The sequence below is a fragment of the Mixophyes fleayi genome, chromosome 2 (genome assembly GCF_038048845.1).
Source record: "Mixophyes fleayi isolate aMixFle1 chromosome 2, aMixFle1.hap1, whole genome shotgun sequence".
NCBI classification, from domain to species: domain Eukaryota; kingdom Metazoa; phylum Chordata; class Amphibia; order Anura; family Limnodynastidae; genus Mixophyes; species Mixophyes fleayi.
The window spans coordinates 189,822,050-189,842,215 of record NC_134403.1 but is presented as its reverse complement, the minus strand read 5'-3'; the positions used below and the strand labels follow the sequence as shown (position 1 = coordinate 189,842,215).

Below are 20,166 nucleotides of genomic sequence, written 5' to 3'. Positions count from 1 at the left end.
TTATTTAAAATTATTGTGCAAAATATAAAGGGCAGAGACAGCATGGGGGTCACCTGCACTGCAGCCCTCCTGATCCAGTAATACACTCCATCAATATACTATTTAGTGGTCAGGTGAACACCATGAAGGAGAGTGCCTTGCAAGTAAGGGAATGGATGTAAATATGATTCAGAAGGGTATTTGGGATCTGTACAGAGACGGACAGTACTGACACAGGGGAGAAGCAGATATAGTGAAACAAAAGTAGTACATAAGTTTTGTGACTTAATGTTGAACAGAATGAAGAAAAGATGGCTTTAGAATGGAGCTGAAAGCTGGTTACTGATACTAAGCAAATGAACTAGATTTACACAACCGCACGCAGTCTACAGAAAAACAGATGGCATATCTTTTTTACATTGAAACAAGTTGGAAATAGTACATTCCATACTTCTTTCTGTATGTACCAATAACTGTGACCTATATGTGCTGCTTAGGTGACAAGTTCTTCACTATTTAATGTTTCTTAGAAGATAGTTGTTATGTATTCTCCAGCAGGACATACTGTGGTGAGAAAATTAGTTTTGTAATAATACGAATGACCTTTTACTACTGTGTTTGGGTAACATGATGTATTGGCAGTGATTTGTCCAGTAATCTTTTGCACATTATCATCCTGGGTACCCACCACTGGTACATAGTTGTTCTGATTTCTCCTCAATAAGATGAATAAATTTGTGCATGAATAGGGAATTCTTTAAAACTTGTCCTGCTGGGTGTAAGTGGCAGACACATGCAAAGCTAGTTAGTACTAAATAATAATGTGAATTATTTATAATCTAAATAAAATGGAGAACCTATTCATTTCAAATGAATGTGCCATGTTCATTACAGTTGGTGCAGGGGGCAGTTATTACCCCTCCCCAATTAGTTTGTATAAGTACACAATAAATAGCTTTGTATAACATCACTCACTATGATGTATTCTTTCTACAGTATGCAACCGAATCAATGCAATGAAATACAGGATTTTAGCTTATATGGCCAGATTTTCTCCTAAGTTCGGTGCCAAAATAAGCATGTCAACACTTCTAAGTAGAGATAAAATAAATGCGTAGTGAAATCTGAAAAGTCTCACTTGTTGACCTGATTCCAGGAATGAATTGATCTGAATAAGTGTTCTTTGTTTTCTGGTAGTAAACTTTCATAATGTGCCTTTATATGTAACCTGCTGTGCTTGGATAAGTTCATGTAAACAGTACAGCTGGTGTGAACTCCACTTGTACTTCCTGTTCTGTTAGGTTTCCTAGAATTGCTTTGTTTTGATGTGCAGTGTGCGGAGGAGGCTGAAAGGGAGGGACTTGGTCCTGCTGATTGCATGAAGGCACAGATTTTCTATGCCTGTACACTACTGAAAAGACTCAACAGGGAACTGTTCCTACTCCAGCTAAATTGAATGCATTTCTGTAACTTAGAGTAGGAGAAATGGATTTTTAAGCCATTAGCTTTAACACGTCTGTGCATTTTATACTTGTTTTGGCTTCTCCGGCTGTGCAATGGTTCAAATAACCCAGAGACCGGTATGCAGGGATTTATTTCCCATGTCCATGCTTTTTAACTTCAGGCAGAGCCAGCCTCAAGTGTCTCCACGCAGCGAAACTGCCCCCATTCCTGTCCCAACTCAGCTCCGGAATTATCAACGCATTGAGCAGAATCTCTCGTCCACCGCTAGCCCAACGTCTAACCCTCACGGGTCACCCAGGTATGTTCCAATATGCTTTATGTCTTGTGTGTAACATGACTTATCTCTGCTTTCACTGGAATGTCGTTTGGTAACTTCTGATATTTTTAAAGTGTGGACACTTCTTGTCTCGTGTTCAGTTAGCCTGACATAAAGTAGATAGGTGGTAATTAAGACTACACGTGCCTCAATTAACTAGGGGTATGTGATATGTAAAACAATAAAGTTATAGACTATGTACAATACGGACCATATGAACCTATATGGCGCGGTAGTGTACAACAGTCAGCCAAAGGCTACATGTAGACATTGAGGTCAGTCCTAATCATTAGCATCATCATCCCTGGGCTCAGATTTTGCTGACCGCTCACTTGCATATCAGATCTACAGTAGTAGTATGTTTGCTCTCTCCTCACCTTGCTATTCATTCATAAGTTATTCTGCACTTCAGCTGTGGTACAGGGACAGTAACATAGTGGCTACATTTTTGTTTGGTGCAGATATATGGGAGTGATTGTAATTCACCTCATCTCTGCAGGTGTAATGTTCAACCCTCTGGACTAGGCAATAACCATTTATGACACCACTAATAAATGTCATGTTGCTTATCAATGGCATCGATCAACTAGGTTTAAAAATCTGATCAGTTTTTTTTTATTTTACAAACCTAAAAAGGATTCCTAAGTTCAATAATGCCACAAACCGAGGCCACTGAAAGTCCTGTAATCAGAGTGGAAGTAAACCTTGTCATTGTACATTGTTGGTGTATATATAAATATTACGTGTAGGACAGATAGACTTTTTGATTCCTGATCTGCATAGTGGTCTTTTATCCATGTAACTCATGTGCTGATAATTTAATGAATGGATATTTGGAAAGTGTGACACAAATTTGTGTTATTTGTGCATTCAACATTTTCACGTTCTTTGTATCAACGAATCGGAGACAGCAAATCTCCTGTTCGGGGACCATGAAAATCCGCATTAACCATCTGTTTTAAACAAATATTTATTATGGTTATGTGAATTAGTCTTGGTGCCGTGTTAAATATTACAGCATTGTGGGTTTTTTTTGCAACAGATCTGGCGCTGTGAGACGCTCTCATACCAGTCCCATGGGCTTTTTAAAGGTTGGTTCTGGTTCTCCCAGTTCGACAGACATGACAGCAGCTACTGGGCGCCGATTGTCCACTGGCTCTTCACGACCGTATTCTCCATCGCCTTTAGGTAATTTCTATAGCTGAGACTAAACTTGAATCTGACATGTAATAATAATGAATGGGTGTTCTCTTTCCTGTAAAACATCAGTCCATGATTGAGCAGTTTGTGTCCACAAACATTGCCATCTGGTTGTCTGGCACAGTATCTCAATGACCGTACCAGTGTGCAGTTTGGCAGTGCGCGTTGATGGGCAGATTGCACTGATTCTGATCAGATACCTGTATATTGCAGTGCTTTGCATTGAATGCTGGGCTTGCAGGTCTAACAATGATGTCCTACGCATGGTGATGGGGGTTGGAGACCACTCACAGTACAATAGTTGGTCAATTTGCTCACACACTGTAAAATCTTGGTTGGTTGTTTTGACTATAAGAGGGATAAAAAGAATTGTAAATTCTCTACATATGAAAGTGAAAAAAAATATTGCCATTTGGTTTGTTTTACAGATTGCTTAGCAGTGGATATACATAGGCAATATGCCTTTATGTATTTATGTACTTCAAATGTGTTTGCATCTGTTAGTTGTTCTTTTAGTAAAAGATCCATGTTTTTTCTTATTGTTAAAAACATATCAAATACCACAGAGATGCTAGTGTTGCGCCATCAGATCAGTGTTTTGAATGTGTACTCACCTCAAAGAACAGATGATATAATGCAAACTGGATTGCACAGACACATACTAAACTAATGCAAGGCGGTGAGCAGCAGAGCTCCTGGGTAAAGTCATCCTTTAGTTACATCAAGAACAGAAAAGCAGCATAGACCATAAATAGTCTGGAAGTTACTAAATTGGTTTTGTTGTCTCACTCCCTTTCTTGTGCTTGGACAGTTGGAACCATCCCAGAGCAGCTTGGACATTGCTGTTGCGGACATGCTCAAGGACACGATTCCAGAAGTAGAAGCTCTTCAGGAGGTATGGTCCACTGTTTAACATTCATTCTTCAGATGCTCCCTCAGACAAGAAAGGGTCAAACTAGCAAATTTTGGATGCAAGTTGACATATCAAATAGGCACAGGCTTTATAAAAAAAAAATTGTGGTTTAAAAATAGTGCATTTAGGTACATTCGACTGAGCTGGAAGTTTGTGTCTTAAAAACCTTGAATGCAATACAAACCTTTCTGTGTGTGTTACACATTGCTGAGGTTAGAGCCTGACCTTTATCACATTATAATGGTGTCATTCAAAAACACACATTAGACACGGTGAACTATGCGTGACTTACCCGACTAGACCTCTCATAAAGTTAACACTCATCATAACAGTCATAGGTCTGCTAGGGTGAAGCCAGTCAACACTGATTCACCAGCCAAACCTCTGAAATGAACCTATATAATATAATAAAAAGTTATCTCCTAATTTATTTGTTTGGAAAATATAAGGTTTTACATGTATTCGACTCAAGATGTAATTTGAAGTCTGAGCATTGAAACTTTTACATATATGATGAGTTCATTTTAGTTGTATTTGCTGTAGTTTTCCAGATGACACTTTATACTTATTGTTGTTGCAAAAATGCCAGAAGCATAATTGCAGCCAATGTTAGCGTATGAGGCACACAATGCTATAGAAAACACAGTCAGAGCCACACAAATATCATAAAACATTTTGTATTGATTGTGCTTAAAAACCCAACATGCACGCAACATAAAAACCTGATGTTATGGTGCCTGATGTGATATACACTATTCTTGGAAGCATAAATGCACCCAAATGATTAGTGGTTTGCAAAGTTAAACTCTACCTACAATGTGTGTTCTGTATTCAGGTTCCCCTGTGCCACAGTCACAGTCACCGCAATCCTTGCTAGGTGGAAGGCTGCAAAGTGCCCCAACCCTCACTGACATCTACCAGAACAAACAGAAACTACGAAAGCAACACTCAGACCCTGTGTGTCCCTCGTACGCTGGACATGGCTTTAGCCATTCTCCACAGCCACCGCGGCCTGTCAGTCTTGGAGCTTCCCCCACAAAACACATGGGATCATCACCAAGGAGCTCAGAATGGCTGTATAAAACTCCCTTACCCACCATCATCGGATCTCCAACCAAGGTTTGTTATCTTATAGGTCAATATAAGGCTTTTTTGTTTTGTTTTCTTTACCACCTCAAGGTTGTTTTTTCATTTTTGTTGTTTTTCCTCAAAATATTTTACTGCTACACTCAAAGTAATTTCTGTTTGTTTCTGGTGACTGTTGCACACTGTACAGAGTGACAGGTGACATATGATGACTATTATTTTCTATTTGTAAGGCACCACAGTGTGCATTACAAATAGACAGGGCATGTATAAAACAACGGGACTTACAAGACAGACAAAATAAGTGCACGTGTGAAAATAAAAGGTTGGGACAGCTCTAAGGGTGTTCTAGTGGGAGTATTGTGGTTTTTTCTGTGAGTGTTTTAAGATTGAAAGGCTGGAATAGAGACTAATCAGGAAAGGTAGGTAATTCCATAGGTGGGGAGCAGCATGGGAGAAGTCATCAAGCAAGGCACAGGTATTTCAAGGTGAGGTTTGATATTCATACAGGGATGTTGGTGTTGAGGTTCTTTAGAACAGGTGAGTAATTTGAATTGGAGGCTATGGGGGGGAGCCAGTTTAGAGATTTCCAGAGTGGTGCAACAGATGTGAAGTGATTGAAGAGCTCAGTCTTGTTGCATAATTTAGGATGGAAGCTGATGGCGGAGTGAGGGGAATGCCTGACAGGAAGGGGTTGCAGTAGTTCATGCGGCAGATGAGTTTTGGATGAATCTTGGGTAAGAAAGGGGCTTATTTTTATTTATTTTTTTAAATCCGGTACTTTTTTATTGAATTTTAGTACATAACAAGAAACCAACAAAACAAACATTACTTAACATATGTCAGCTGTTTAGCAACGCTCTAAGGTTACCCTGGTGAGATCAATGCGAGTAAAGGCATAGATGTAAAATCTATACCTCGTACAGAATAATATATATATATAGCGGAAGTGAAGCAAGTTCAGATTCAACAGAACGAATACATACAAACATATTTAAATGTATAAATATCCTGCATAAAATCTTGTCAGAAATATTGCATAAAGTAGCAAAGTTTATCAGCGTCTAAATATAGCAATTAAATTAGTTTAGATTTAGACCAGACCAGACCAATCAGGGCTCTCACATTTAACTATCCAACATTCTGGGCTACCCTTCTTTTTCTATGCTTGGATTCGTACCAAGATGAACAAACTTCATGATATTTGTGTTCCGCTCTTCGCAAAGTATATGTGTATCTCTCGTGGTCCATGGTCTCATTTACCAAAGCCCTCCAACTATGGAAATCTGGTTTTGCATTTGCAAGCCAATTATGCGCTATGACCACTTTTACCAAGGTAAGTGCTATGAAGACAAATTTATAAAGGGGCACAGTTAGTTTTTCCTCTAGTGATATCCCGAATAGACATACTTTAGGTTCCAGTGGAGGAACACCGGGTGCCACCCCAACAATACATTTCCATATTTTTTCCCAGAAGGCATGAACTACCTCACATTCCCCAAGCAAATGCCAGAAATCACATCTTGGCTGAGAACATTTAGGACAATCAGCGTTCCTAGCCCCATTAATTGTTGCCATACACATTGGAGTGTGATATACCCTATGCAAAATATAAAAATTAATTTGTTGAAAACGCACCGAAGATGTGGCAAGTTTGATGGTTTTTAGGATATCATACCACTCCTCCTCATCAATTGTACCAATATTGGATTCCCATTTTGCCTTGAGAGGTAATAAACTATTACATGTCTGATGATGGTTAAGCTCCGCATAGACAGAAGAGATAACTCTGCGACCCATCATACTCTCAAGCAGAGATCTAGCAGGGGCAGTAACCAATGTAGGGGGGGTGTTCCTAAACTGAGACTGTGTAGCATGTCTGATTTGCAAATATCGAAAGAAAGCCCTCTGAGGGATCTGGAAATCTCTTTTAAATTGTTCAAATGATTTGAACAGATTTGTATCGTAGAGCTGACCCAACCTAGACACCTCCAAACGCCGCCAGAAACAGTCCCCACTCAATTTCCGTAATTCAGGTAATGCGTCATTATACCAGATCGGAGTATCTGCATCCACACCTTTACCCCCAAGAATTTTATGTGCCATATTCCAGATCCTAAGGGCTTGTGTAATGATAGGGGCGTCTGTCTTACGAGTCCGACCCATCAACAGCACCTGCAGAGGGGTGAACTGGGGCCCCGCCCGCTCACCAATAAAGCCCAACAAGGAGCCGTCATTACATCCCCCTCATCCATACAATCAGATGTGACAACTGAGCTGCCATATAGTATAATCTGAGGTTAGGCAGCGCCAAGCCACCATCAAACTTGGATTTACATAAAGTGCTAAGTTTTATTCTAGCCCTTCTGTCACCCCAGATAAATGAAGAAAGTATTGAGTTTATGACTTGAAAATTTTTGTTAGGGATATATATAGGCGAATGTTGCAACACGTAAAGGTATTTAGGTTGCATTATCATTTTAAAGAGGTTAATCCTTCCAGTCACCGTCAACGGCAGGCGCTTCCAGGTGTGGGACCCAAGTTTAAAGTAGTCAGTAATAGGATCAACATTTAATTTAACGTAGTCAACTGGCTTGGAGGAGAACCAAATGCTGAGGTATTTGAAACAGAGAGTCCATTTAAGAGGGTAACTCTGTGTAGACTGGGCTGGGCGAATACCATGTACCGGAAAAATGATAGATTTATCCCAGTAAATTTTAACACCTGAGTAATGGCCATAATTATCAACAGTCTCCAATAAGTTATTGAGGGAACCATCCGCCTCAGACAGAAACAGCATGTCATCCGCGTATAGAGCTATAGTATCTGTGGCCTCCCCAGCAGAGAGACCCCGTATATCCGGATGGGCGCGAATCAAACATGCTAATGGTTCAATGGCTATGGCGAATAGAGCCGGGGATAAAGGACACCCTTGACGGGTGCCTCTACCCAAATCAAACGGGGCTGATGTATATCCATTCACACATACCCGTGCTACAGGGGCACTATACAACAGTTGAAGCCAGCGGATGAATGTCGGTCCAAAGCCAAACCTTTTCAGCACCTCCCACAGATAAATCCACTCCACCGAGTTGAAGGCCTTGGCAGCATCCAGAGATACCACCGCAGCCCCCGGCTCAGCAAAGTGAGCCATCTGTAGATGCGTGAACAAACGCCTCAAATTAATCGTAGTCTATCTACCTGGCATAAATCCCGTCTGATCTGGATGAATAATTTCAGTAATAACCAAATTAAGTCTTATGGCCAAAATTTTAGCAAGGATTTTAACATCAGAACCCAATAGAGAAATTGGACAATATTAATCTGTGTATAAAGGATTTTTCCCTGGTTTGGGTAATACAACAATTAATGCCTCTGACATTGAGGCAGGCATTACATCAGACTCAAGTATTCTGACATAGTGAGCGTGCAATTGTGGGACAAAAAAACTTTCCAAACTTTTTATACAATTCCACTGGAATACCATCTGATCCCGGGGACTTCCCATTCGGGAATGATTTAATTGCCATTTCAACTTCAAGTGTGAGAGGGGCTTCCAAGAAGGCAACAGAATCACTAGTTAAACTAGGGCGTTTAATAGGGTCTAAATATGAATCAAGCTCCGACTTCCTAAAGGTCACTTTAGAAGCATACAGTTCTTTGTAGTAATACAAAAAGGAGTTGGCAATATCCACCCCTGCGTATTGTTTCACTCCATTTTGATCATGAATGACTGCAATTACTCTACTATCATCCCTTTCCTCCCGAGATAAACAGGCCAGATAACCGCCACCCATGTCTGCTGTTGAGTATTGTGCGTGTCTAGCAAACAGCAACCTCCTTTTTGATTTGTCCAGCAGAAAGTCTGACCATTTTTGCTGTGCATCCAGCCACTGGACTCTATCCTCCACTGACCGTGACGACAAATATGTGGCCTCTAAATTTCTACAAGATTCTTCCAGTTCCACTTCTCTGGAGCGATTGAATTTTTTAGTATCTGCCACCTTCTTTATAAGTGTTCCCCTCAGAAACGCCTTAAATGAATCCCATAACAAGGCAGGACTAGTATAGGAATTATCACCAAAATAACCCTCCCATAATACTATGAGGTCAGCACTGCCCGCCATTGGCTGTAACCAGGCTGGGTGCAACTTCCAGAAACGAGTTCCCCTGTCTACTATGGTATCTACCTGTACTAAAACAGGAGAATGATCTGATATACCTCTTGGCAAGTATTCAATCTTGGAGACTAGGGGTGGCAAAATTGGGGACAGAAGAATAAAGTCTATCCGGGAAAGTGTATTATATGTGGTTGAATGACAAGAGAATTGTTGCGCATCTGGATTACGAACTCGCCATACATCCACAAGCCCCATTTCCTGAAGAAGTTTAGAAAATGCAGATGGACGGGAGGAACCCAATGGTCTCATTCCAGGAGTCTCTCTCAATCTGTCGAGCAAAGGATCAGGAACATTATTAAAGTCCCCCATACAGATGACGGGAGTATCAGGCAAGAAAAGGGCTTATTTTAGAATTGATTGTTTAGAAGTGGAGGTGACAGGACTAGGAGAGTGACTGGATGTGAAGTGTAAAGTAGACTGAGGAAAATTGTGGTATTGATGGTGAGGGAGATTTAAGGGGCTGTGGTAGGCGGTACGATTTGATTAGCTTAATGAGCTATAACTTTACAATAAATCAAACCCTGAAAAGAGTCTGTCCTTTTATATTTAGCAGTGTTTAACGTTTTATTCTTAATTCCCTGTCTAGTCACAAATCGTTTGAGCGTATTTCGCTCCCAGTATGTTTGAATTTAATAGAATATTTATACAGCAATGGCCTACTGCCAACTTGACCATCTGTAGCTATATTCTGATGGTAGTGTATTATATAGAAATCCCCTTTTAAATCTGACACTTTTAATGGTATTGCTTTTCCAGGCTACTGCGCCATTCAAGATCCCTAAGACACAAGCATCCTCAAACCTGCCTGCTCTAGTGACTCGTCAGGGAACTGTAGACGTCCTTGTACAAGCCAAAGACATGTCTTATCCGAGGGAGTTCTCCCATTTCCATTGCCCACACGGGAATGAAAAACTAGGCACCGCAGAACATGGCAAAACTATGTTTGGAAGGTGAGATTACATGTTCATTGTCAAGCAAGAGTGTTGCCATTTATATGCCTTCATAAGCAAGTGTGTGTGGTGTGTTGAGAACAATGTTATATTAAACATGAAAGTCCAAAATATTGTCTCTTTCTTATACATATAAACTTTTATTTATATGTACAAACTTTCTTTGGCTATTTTGAGTAATTGGTTGTTGGGTGGGCACACACAGTATATGGGTATAACAGGCACACTTCCCCCCCCCCCCCCCCCCTACAATCCATTTCCTTGTCTCCTCTGCTGTATGTGTTCTGCTCCTAACACATTCTCAGTGATGATTGCAATGATCTTATTCTTTAGTCACACTGAGTGTACAGCGCTTATTACACAACATTTATCTCCCACTTTCCCACCTGCATTCTGATAGCAGAACAGCAGCTCCAATTGTTTCACCTGAAACATGTGTTAATGCAGTTATTATTATTATCCTTTATTTGTTAGACGCCACAAGATTTCTGCAGTTGTAATGTAAGGGTGCCGAGATCTCGGTACTAAACTAACCATATAATGAATAACACTACCTGAAGCTTATATACCAGGTAGATTAGACACATACCGGGTGAGGTCTAATTTACAATGGTTAAACGCATGCAAATAGGGTACCAAAATGTAAAATAAGAAAAATTTTATTTATTTAGTGATCTCAATTGTGACCAATCTTTTTTTTAATTAGGGATGCTGAAAAGCTGAAAGTTTGCACTCATACTTTACAGTAATTATTTTTGTTTTATATTGTTTTAATATATATTCTGATCGTTTTAATTTACTAGCTGTTTTAAAGATAGTTGTTGCCTTTCGTTTGGTGATGAAACAGTTGCTGCCATCTAGTGGACATTGCAGTTACATGGTATTGGATTAATGCTTAATGCACATACAGTATTCAAGAACGTTAAGCGTCAATGTGCTTTTGTTAGGAATGTGTTTTGCTTTTTTCAGCGGTATTTGTGTGGAAAAAGAGTGAACATTTTTACCTAAAATGTCCGATAACAGCACAGCAGAACGCTAACCTAATGTTGTTGTTGTATACCCTTATATTTAATATGAAGTACACTTTAAATAAACTTACTGTACCAATATAAAAAATATATTCTCAATTACACTTACAATTGGCTCAAACTACAAATACTCTCCTCGGGTGGGCTAGTTGGGAGTGTTTTATCTTAAAAAAAAAAAAAAAAATTAAGTTCACCTTGGAATAGTTTTTTTTTATTTTCGATAAATTATAACAAGTGCAGTCACGTGGGCTGTCCTGGTGCAAACACCAAAAGGGAGCAGTGATGAATAATGTTCTCCTTCACAGGTCTGTGAGTGCTGGGAAGTTGTCAGATCAGACAGGAAGAGCTATTCTAGGCGGACAACATTACCAGGGCAGCACAGACAGTCTGAATTCTGAGCGTCCCATGGATACAGGTAATCTATAGTTTATCTATAATGTTTAAAAAATGACAATTAAAAGAGAATTGAATGCTATATGTATGTATTGATTGATGGAATATTTAGTTATATATCAATGTATTGCAATTCCCCATTTTGCTTTGTTTGTTTTGAAATCTCTAGAGATATCCATAACTGTTTGTGAAGGCTAGATTCTATAGCCTTTCCTTTATATGCACAGGGAAATGAGATTGTAACCAGTTTATTGAACTCTTCAATCAGATTATATTAATGCAATGTGACAGCTTAACGGTTTCTAGCTCAGCAAGTTAAAACTACATTTAATGTGTTACAAACTTCTTTCCAGTCCCTGCTGGACCTACAGGAAGTGTCCTCACAGTGCCCGCTTTGGGTACTAGAGCTGTGATGTTTACCGTCGGGTCTCCTCCCAACAGCGCTACCCCTCCTACTTGCACTCACATGATGATGAGGACTCGAGCCACTTCAGGTAAGGACTGCATAATTTGTCTTTGTGTGTGGAGCATACACATCATGTCTCTAAATCAGGGTTTCCCAAACCCAGTCCTCAGGGCTCCCCAACAGTGCAGGTTTTCCATATATCCTTGTTGGAGCACAGGTGTATTCATTACTGACTGACACATTGTAACAGACCCACAGGTGGTCCTAATTATGTCACATGTGATCCAGAAAACCTGCACTGTTAGGGAGCCCTGAGGACTGGGTTTGAGAAACCCTGTTCTAAATGATACTGCTGATATTACTCCAGCTCAAGACATGTTTGGAACACTTTCAATGACAGAATGAAAATCGAGATTACTGTAATTGTACCTAAAGTTGCGTTCTTAAGAACACGTCTTACATAAACAAGCTTTTTGTTTTTAAATCCTCTGTAGTCCAAACAACTTCTGATGTAATGCAATTTCAGCCATTTATTTAAACAAAATATAAATGTAGAAACTATTATTTTATTACATAGCACCTGTTATAGGGGAATAAAATATTTCCTAACTTTGCTTAAGAATCAGGCAGCTTATTGATCTATACTCTCCTGGACAGATATCTTTCTGTGTCGCAGCTCCCCTGCCGCACAAGACCCAGGGAAAGAGTATAATGCAGAAGGCAGCCCAGGTCTGAATGAGAATCAAGGCATTTACGTACAGCACATGCTTTTTCCAGACAAAGCTGCTGGCTTGTTTTTGTTTTGTTTTACACCTATAATTTTCACAGTGAACTATGTAAAAATGTTAATGGAGGGGATGGTGTAAAAACTGACAGGCTTTCATTAAAATCTACAGTTCTTTCGAAGATTGAGTTGCACATCTGTGTGGCCATCTTGTTTTTAGAAACATTTTGTGAGATATTTGTAGTTTGTATGTTCAGTACATTAGAATGTATTTTCCTATTTATATATTAGTTTTACCAAACTAAATGGGTAAAATTAATTTTGCATTATTTTTTCCCCCCTCCGGCTTACCATACTGTGTGCTTTGTCTTGTACAGTTGGCTCAAACAGTTCTGGAGGTTCTCTCTGCTCCACCAGCGGCCGTGTGTACATGGGGTCCCCCTCTGGAATTCACATGGGCTCATCTCCTCCTGGAGCCGATGCAGCACCATGCCTTAAATACATGTCTTACGGCACATCCCCTCCAAGCCTGGAAGATTTCATCACATTTGAGGCCCCTGAACTACCTGAAGAAACTCTAATGGAGGTAATGAGTTGGGTTTTTTTTTTACGTGTGTGACTTTCGCAAGATTTACTATTTGCTCTACGTCTTGGTATATAATGTTACCTGTCTGAGATTTGGTTCAATCACACTGACCATCAAGGAAAAACTTTAAAAATAAAAAAATAGAAATACTTGTTTATTTAATGGAACTACTAGTATTACCACAAACATACACACTACCTCCAGACTGTATTAAGTCTCCATCACTTTTTCTTCTCACTCACGAATCTCACAGCTTAGAATTTATATTTGAATCAAATCTTTTTGCCTGATTCTCTATTAACTGCTCTCTGCAAAGGTGCCAAAGCTGGGTCAGGTTAATGGGAAGTTGTGATGAACAGCAAGATTGATGTCTTTAATGGGACACAGAAGGACATCTGTTGTAAGCTACTCCAATGTTGCTTTTGCAGTGTACTTTGGATCTCTATCCTATTGAAAAAAAGGCGTCCTCCCCAGTTTGAGCTTATTGACAGAGGGTAATAAGAGTTTTGTCCAGGATTTGTCTGTAAACTGCAACATTCATCTTCCATTGATCCTGACAAGATTGCCAGTCTGTGCCACTGGAAAGTATCCCCATTATGTCATGCTACCACCAGCATCCTTCACAGTGGGGATGTGTTACCTGGCTGGTGCACAGTGTGTGCTTTCCCCCATCCATGCCTCCTATATTCAGGCAAAGAAATGTTCCACTTTAGTCTCATCCAGACAACAAGACTTTCTGCCACGTGTCTACAGTATTCTAGAAATGGCTTATTGCAGACATGGATATGTGGATATGTTTTTTCAGTCAGGGCTAGTTCCTTGCTACCCTGCCATAAAGGACATAGTTTGTGAAATATGTAGGAGTTTGTGGTAGAAGGTCTCCTACATGCTGCGGGCTTCATGTCAGTAATCCCATTGACACACACTACAACTCATCCTCCTTTGCAGAAAACTGTTGACAACACAGAACAATAGCTTGCACTTTATGCAGTAAGTGGGCTAAAAATTAGGGTGAAGACTAAATGTATTTCCCTGTATTGCTTAATATGTGAAAGTTCAGTAATCTTCCAAACTGCATATATATTCTGTTGGTTCATTTATGTCTACTGTAAACCTTCTTTTTTTTTTTTTTTTTTTTTTTAGTTAAAAAGCCACAAACCTATACATCCAAGAAATTAAATTGAAATGTATAAGAAAGCGTTGTGACTTTATATTTTTTCTATTCCAAATGCAGAGGGAACACACAGACACTCTGAGGCACCTCAATCTAATGCTTACTTTCACCGAGTGCGTGATGGAGCTCACTGCGTCACGGAGTGGGAATGCTGATCTCTGCACCTCTGCTGTGTCCCTCTACCAGATACAAGAGAGTGTGGTGGTAGATCAGATAAGTCAGCTGAGCAAAGAGTGGGGGTAAGGACAGCAAATCAGACTGACTATTTGATGGTGATTTGTGATGCTAAAATCTAATGTTGTAAGTTGTTTTTTCACTTAAACCACAGTCTGTTGGCCAGAAGTAGCTCTTCTTTCCAACGTTGCAGTGTGCTTCAATATCTGGTGGCTGCAACATGATTTGTATCTCCTGGTGAAATACTAATGAGGCAAGAGCTTGACCTAGCTGCTATTGTTGATTCTTACAGACAAGTCGAACAGCTGGTGCTGTACATGAAAGCGGCTCAATTCCTGGCATCTTCCTTGCAGCTTGCCAAATCACAAATCAAATCCGGGAAGTTGACCCCTTCAAGTGCTGTAAAACAAGGTAAACTCATCATTCTTGCTAGTTTTAAAGAAGTCTGCTCGTTCCTAAGCACAAGGATTTGTGACAATTGGATTACTCTCCTTCATTTCACAGTGGTGAAGAGCATGAATGAGCGATATAAATTCTGCATTAGCATGTGCAAGAAGCTGACCGAGCAGCTGAACCACTTTTTCTCAGACAAGCAGCGCTTTGTGGACGAGATTAACAGTGTCACAGCAGAGAAATTAATCTACAACTGTGCTGTGGATATGGTAAGCAGACATGTTGTATGTTCTATTTTATAAGTTAGAGTTCCCTTAGCATTTTGTATTGCATCTATGTGGCTATTAAATGGAACTGATGAATATTCAACAAGCACTCTACTATAAAATGACAACCTAACTTTTATCAAAAAGATAAAATATATTTTTTATCACTCTGCTAAAACCACAATTCATGAACAGGATCTAAAGTGGTCCTGGTTAAAATCTCAAATGACAATGCAAAGCTGTCCATTATATTAGTTGTGACATCACTGCCCTTACCACTATGTATGAATCTACCAGAGTGTAGTCTGTACAGATTATGCCTCTCAACTTGGAGACTAGTAGACCAATCGTTCAAGCTTCAGCCTTAAACCTTCCCAGAGTGATTGAAGATAGAGATGCCCCACTCTGCAAATTAACTATATCTCTTAATGAAACCATAAATGGCATACTGTATCATTTTTGTTCACTATAAACTCATAATGTATTTTGGGTATATAATTTAACACAGAAATATGCAAGCTCTGATATATTATATATGTATTTGCCATAAGTGAGTTTTACTTGCTCTTTAAGAATGAAATTTGTTATACAACAAAGATTCTTGAAATGTTATTTCTCTTTATGGTAATTGTAACTCAGAATTTGCATTAAGTTCTAGTCTTAAAATACTGCATTTTGTTTCTTTGACAAAATTTACAAAACATAATTTATAACTATATCAAAGGCTCACTTTTAAATCGGTGTGTAATATTGGGAGCACAAAACCCTTTTTATGTATTAAATATAGACTTGTGATGTGATTTTATAAGGTTTATTGAGGTCTACAAGTAGATGCAGCAGTAACATTGTTGGTCATCCAAGTCTTTTTTTGCTCTTTGACACACACACACACACACACACACACACACACACACACACACACACACACACACACACACTTCTATTGCTACCATCAGGGCATACTGTATATGAACTAGTATACTAGAATCTGTCAGTTTTGTAGAATAGTTTTAATTGGTGATTACTGACTGAACTAGGTGCAGTCTGCCGCACTAGACGAGATGTTCCAGCAGACAGAAGATATTGCCTATCGTTACCACAAAGCAGCACTACTGTTGGAAGGATTAACAAAGATCCTTCAGAGCCCTGCAGATATTGACAATGTTCACAAGTGTAAGTATGAGGGAATGGAAGCTGTGTGGTTTCCATTGTTTGGCCGTATTTCTTTGAGACTGTTGCGGCATCGGAACGTGCCTGAAAGGGTGATTTACTTAAAAAAAAACAAAAAAACGAAAAAAACCCAGAACATTATGTCGTAGAACATAGAAGTTAATAATTATTACATTTTGGTGGTACTGTCTATTTTTCATTTGCATTTTTTAAGATTTGATAACTCCAGGGTGGTGAATTACAGGTGGATCAGAATAAAAGAAAAGTCCATTTAATATATTGAATTATCTGTAGTACATAGCAATGTAAGGATATTGAGAGCGTTTTGGATATTCAAATCACTTTAAGGATGTAGATAGTATTCTTATTATCTACAGACGCATTTAATGTCACTCATGCATGGTGTTGGCTGTCGTTGGTAAACTTGTACTGACTGAGACTTTTTTTTTTTTTTTTTTTGTGTTTTTTTTTTTAACACAGTCAGTAATCTTTTACACAGCAATCACCACACCGATTGTTTGGTGTCTGAATAGAGTTATGAGCCAACTAATTTCACTCTCTGTACATGCCAAATGCTACTATTTTCACTTTTTGATAAAAATAATAGCGTCACATCCATGTATTTTTACTGACTCTTCACTCTCTCTCTTATAGATAAAGCCAGCGTTGAAAGCAGACTGTCTGCACTCTATAGAGCCGTGGCTGTATATGAATAGTAACAGTATCCACTGGACCACACAAGCAGAACCAGGGACCACTGTAGCTTAGTTCTTTGTAAATATACCTGTTACCAAGAGTTGTACATCTTATTCATGGAAAGAGGAACCAAACCCCCCAATGGAGGCTTTCCATAGAAAAAAGAATACCAATCAGGGGACATGAATTTTCAAGTATACAGAAAGGCTGCCTTATTTTAAAAACACTCCTTGTGAAATATGCCTTTCAACATACATGTGACGTGGAAGGAAATGTGTTTCTAATACTTAAGATAAGTAATGGACAATTGTTGCTCTGGTGGAAGTGTGAAGTGTGAAAACCAGTAGCCAGCCCTTCACAAGCAGCAACTCAGTATTCCAATAGTCAAGCATTTACTGTTTACCTACTCAAACTTGGGTTTCTGGTACAATGTGTGACCCCAGAACATCCATCCGTCTTTACAAAGAGAAACAAAAGCAAAGCACTTTATATTGAGAAGAAGCGGGATAGCCAACCCAGCCATGCAAAATCTACATTCATTTCACTATCCATTTGATGTGGCTACTTGATGATCTACTTTTAAACCAATTTATTTTGCACTACTTTCTAAAAACTGTAAATTATCTTATGTGGAACTCTTATCAATATAAAAAAAAGGCACAATGGATTTACTGAAAATATCATTTCATTGTATGTATCAAAAGAAGTTGGAATTTAATATGTAGCTTCCTAAAGACTTTACAAACTGTACAGAACAATTTATTTGTGACCCTTTTGTATCTATTTGTCTAATACTTGATTACTAATATCAATTTATTTTCTCTAACGTTTTATTTTGCCAGTGTTTGCTTTACATACAGGTATTGTGCTGCTTACATTGTTTTGTGCATGTGAATCTTAGTCTTGTTCTATTTTATTGGGTGTTATCTTAACAGGCGTAAGTTTGTTCCATGGACAGTGTTAGAGAAGAAAATACTGCTGTAATATAAACCAATGTAGACTGTTGTGCGTGAGACTACTACTGTGTTTGGTATGTTAAACAGTAGCTTCTATCAGACAATTCTATATACCAATGTCTGTAATGTGGGCTGTAAATGCTAAAATGCAGCTCACATGTCTTAACAGTATATGTCATAGCAGCTTGGCATCAAAGGCTAGTAAACAAAACTGCCATGTGGCCTGTTTAACTAGAGTGTTTGGTCACTGGAAGGCCAGTACTACTTAGAGCAGTGGTGCCACTCACTTGGTTCATGTCTGTAACACCACTTTTTTTATGCAAATCTTTAGATACCATTTTGGAGAAGCCTTTACGTAACAGGTTTTTTATTATTAAACTGCCATAACAAAAATGGTCACGCATAAAAAAATAAGTCCGAGTTATTTATTGGTGGATTTATACTTTAACCACATTTTTATACTGCTGCTTTAACTTAATTGTAGCAATTAATTATTGTAGAAGACATTTCTAGGTCCATGGCAATATTTCTTCTACTTCTAAACAACTTTTGTGCCCCTTTTTGTTAAGCTTGTGTTTAGGTGTAGGCACATATAGGCGTTGTTTAAAAATATTACAATTACTATTGTGGTTTATGGGTTTTTTTATATATAGAAAGACAGCCATGGATGGCAACTAAATACAAACTGCTTATTTGAACTTATAATTGATTCATAAAACAATTTATACTATGTCTATAATATTTCATAGACTTGCTAAATTTGGCAAATGCATGCATTACTCACATGAAGAGCAGATGCAATTACATATTTTTAGGGTTCCTGCTCCAGTCAAAATTAATGCTTTGGCACACAGCAGCTTGGAATAAATTGTTTTAAATGTATGCTAACTCTTCAATTTTATTGCATTCATGAAGATTTAAAGTATTTTAGAAATCTGTGCTACTTTCAAATTGCCTGAATGATTATTCTAGTTAACTGTCATGAATTGAATTAGTGCAGCATTGTATTTGCCCATGTAGTCTTGGATCTCCTTTGATCATTAAATTCTTAAGGCTAGAAAATGGGTAAGACTACAATCTGTTTTCCATCTCTAGTCAGATGCCTAAATCTCCAACACACTTTTTTTTTTTTCTTTTTGTCCTCTATTTTTTAATACTTGAACATACATTTTCTCTTTTTGTTGTTGTGTTTTTTTTTTTTTGTTTTTTTTTACAAAAAAATCAGCTGACATAAATACTTTCATTACTATTCTTGGAACTAAACTAATAATACATTCACCCCAGTTGTAATACATCAAATTTCTTTTGATGTACTGTCTGTCACTTGGCAGACATTTTTGTTATGTATCTAAAATTCTGTTAATTAATTTAGATGTGTTTTTATTTATGTACCTGCTTGTGAAATATACAAATGCAAATGCGTGCATTTCTAGGTCTTTAATACCGTGTTTCTACCTCTTGTTTGTAAACTGCATGCATTATTCTTAAATCTGGGTAAAAACTCACAGAACTGTTGCAAAAATAGCCTTTTTATGATGGCTTGTATAAATGTATATTATGAATAAATGAAGCAAACAGGAAACAATTTCCATTTATTTGTGTAAGTTTTAGTCGAACAATGAAAATTAAATTTTTTCCAGTTAACAATTAACGTATAAAAACGTAAACATCATAAGCGCTCATAAATGCATGTACATTGCCATGTTTCAACCACCCCGTGAGAGATACACCTTTATAAGAATTAAGGACTAACTGTTTAACTAGATTTTATTATGCTTCGAGATGTATCATAAATCCAAATTCTCATTTGTATATTTAAACTTTTCATTTAGGCCCATCCTAGTTATCCTCCTCATATATAAAAAAACATACAAATAATAACATTGTCATGTTATCTCCTAGAAGCAATAGTTGTTCTTTCCTGCAGAGAGACCAGGCTATGGATAGTTATCTTGTAGAATTCTTCAGAAACCCCTACAAAATCCTGGGTTTTGTTTTGTTTTCCCTGAACATCTGCATTTGTTAACTCATTTTTATACTGTATGTTGGTAAAAAATTGCTACCAATTTTGCTTCATTTACTATATAGCATTTTAATACAAAATCATTGTC

The 20,166-nt window shown here is 38.3% G+C and overlaps 1 protein-coding gene across 1 annotated transcript in view; it reads left to right on the top strand.

Annotated features, from left to right (window-relative positions):
• The window catches only part of ULK2 (unc-51 like autophagy activating kinase 2), a 92,830-nt gene extending 73,575 nt beyond the window's left edge, over positions 1 to 19,255 (top strand). Inside the window, exons 15-27 of the mRNA XM_075195160.1 lie at positions 1,604 to 1,741; positions 2,802 to 2,947; positions 3,771 to 3,854; positions 4,708 to 4,991; positions 9,896 to 10,089; positions 11,423 to 11,532; positions 11,864 to 12,004; positions 13,018 to 13,226; positions 14,461 to 14,639; positions 14,867 to 14,985; positions 15,079 to 15,236; positions 16,271 to 16,406; positions 17,058 to 19,255. Of these exons, the coding sequence (XP_075051261.1) occupies positions 1,604 to 1,741; positions 2,802 to 2,947; positions 3,771 to 3,854; positions 4,708 to 4,991; positions 9,896 to 10,089; positions 11,423 to 11,532; positions 11,864 to 12,004; positions 13,018 to 13,226; positions 14,461 to 14,639; positions 14,867 to 14,985; positions 15,079 to 15,236; positions 16,271 to 16,406; positions 17,058 to 17,119 (1,960 nt within the window). The 3' untranslated portion in view covers positions 17,120 to 19,255. The remainder of the gene's footprint in view (positions 1 to 1,603; positions 1,742 to 2,801; positions 2,948 to 3,770; positions 3,855 to 4,707; positions 4,992 to 9,895; positions 10,090 to 11,422; positions 11,533 to 11,863; positions 12,005 to 13,017; positions 13,227 to 14,460; positions 14,640 to 14,866; positions 14,986 to 15,078; positions 15,237 to 16,270; positions 16,407 to 17,057) is intronic.
• Positions 19,256 to 20,166: the final 911 nt, after the last annotated feature.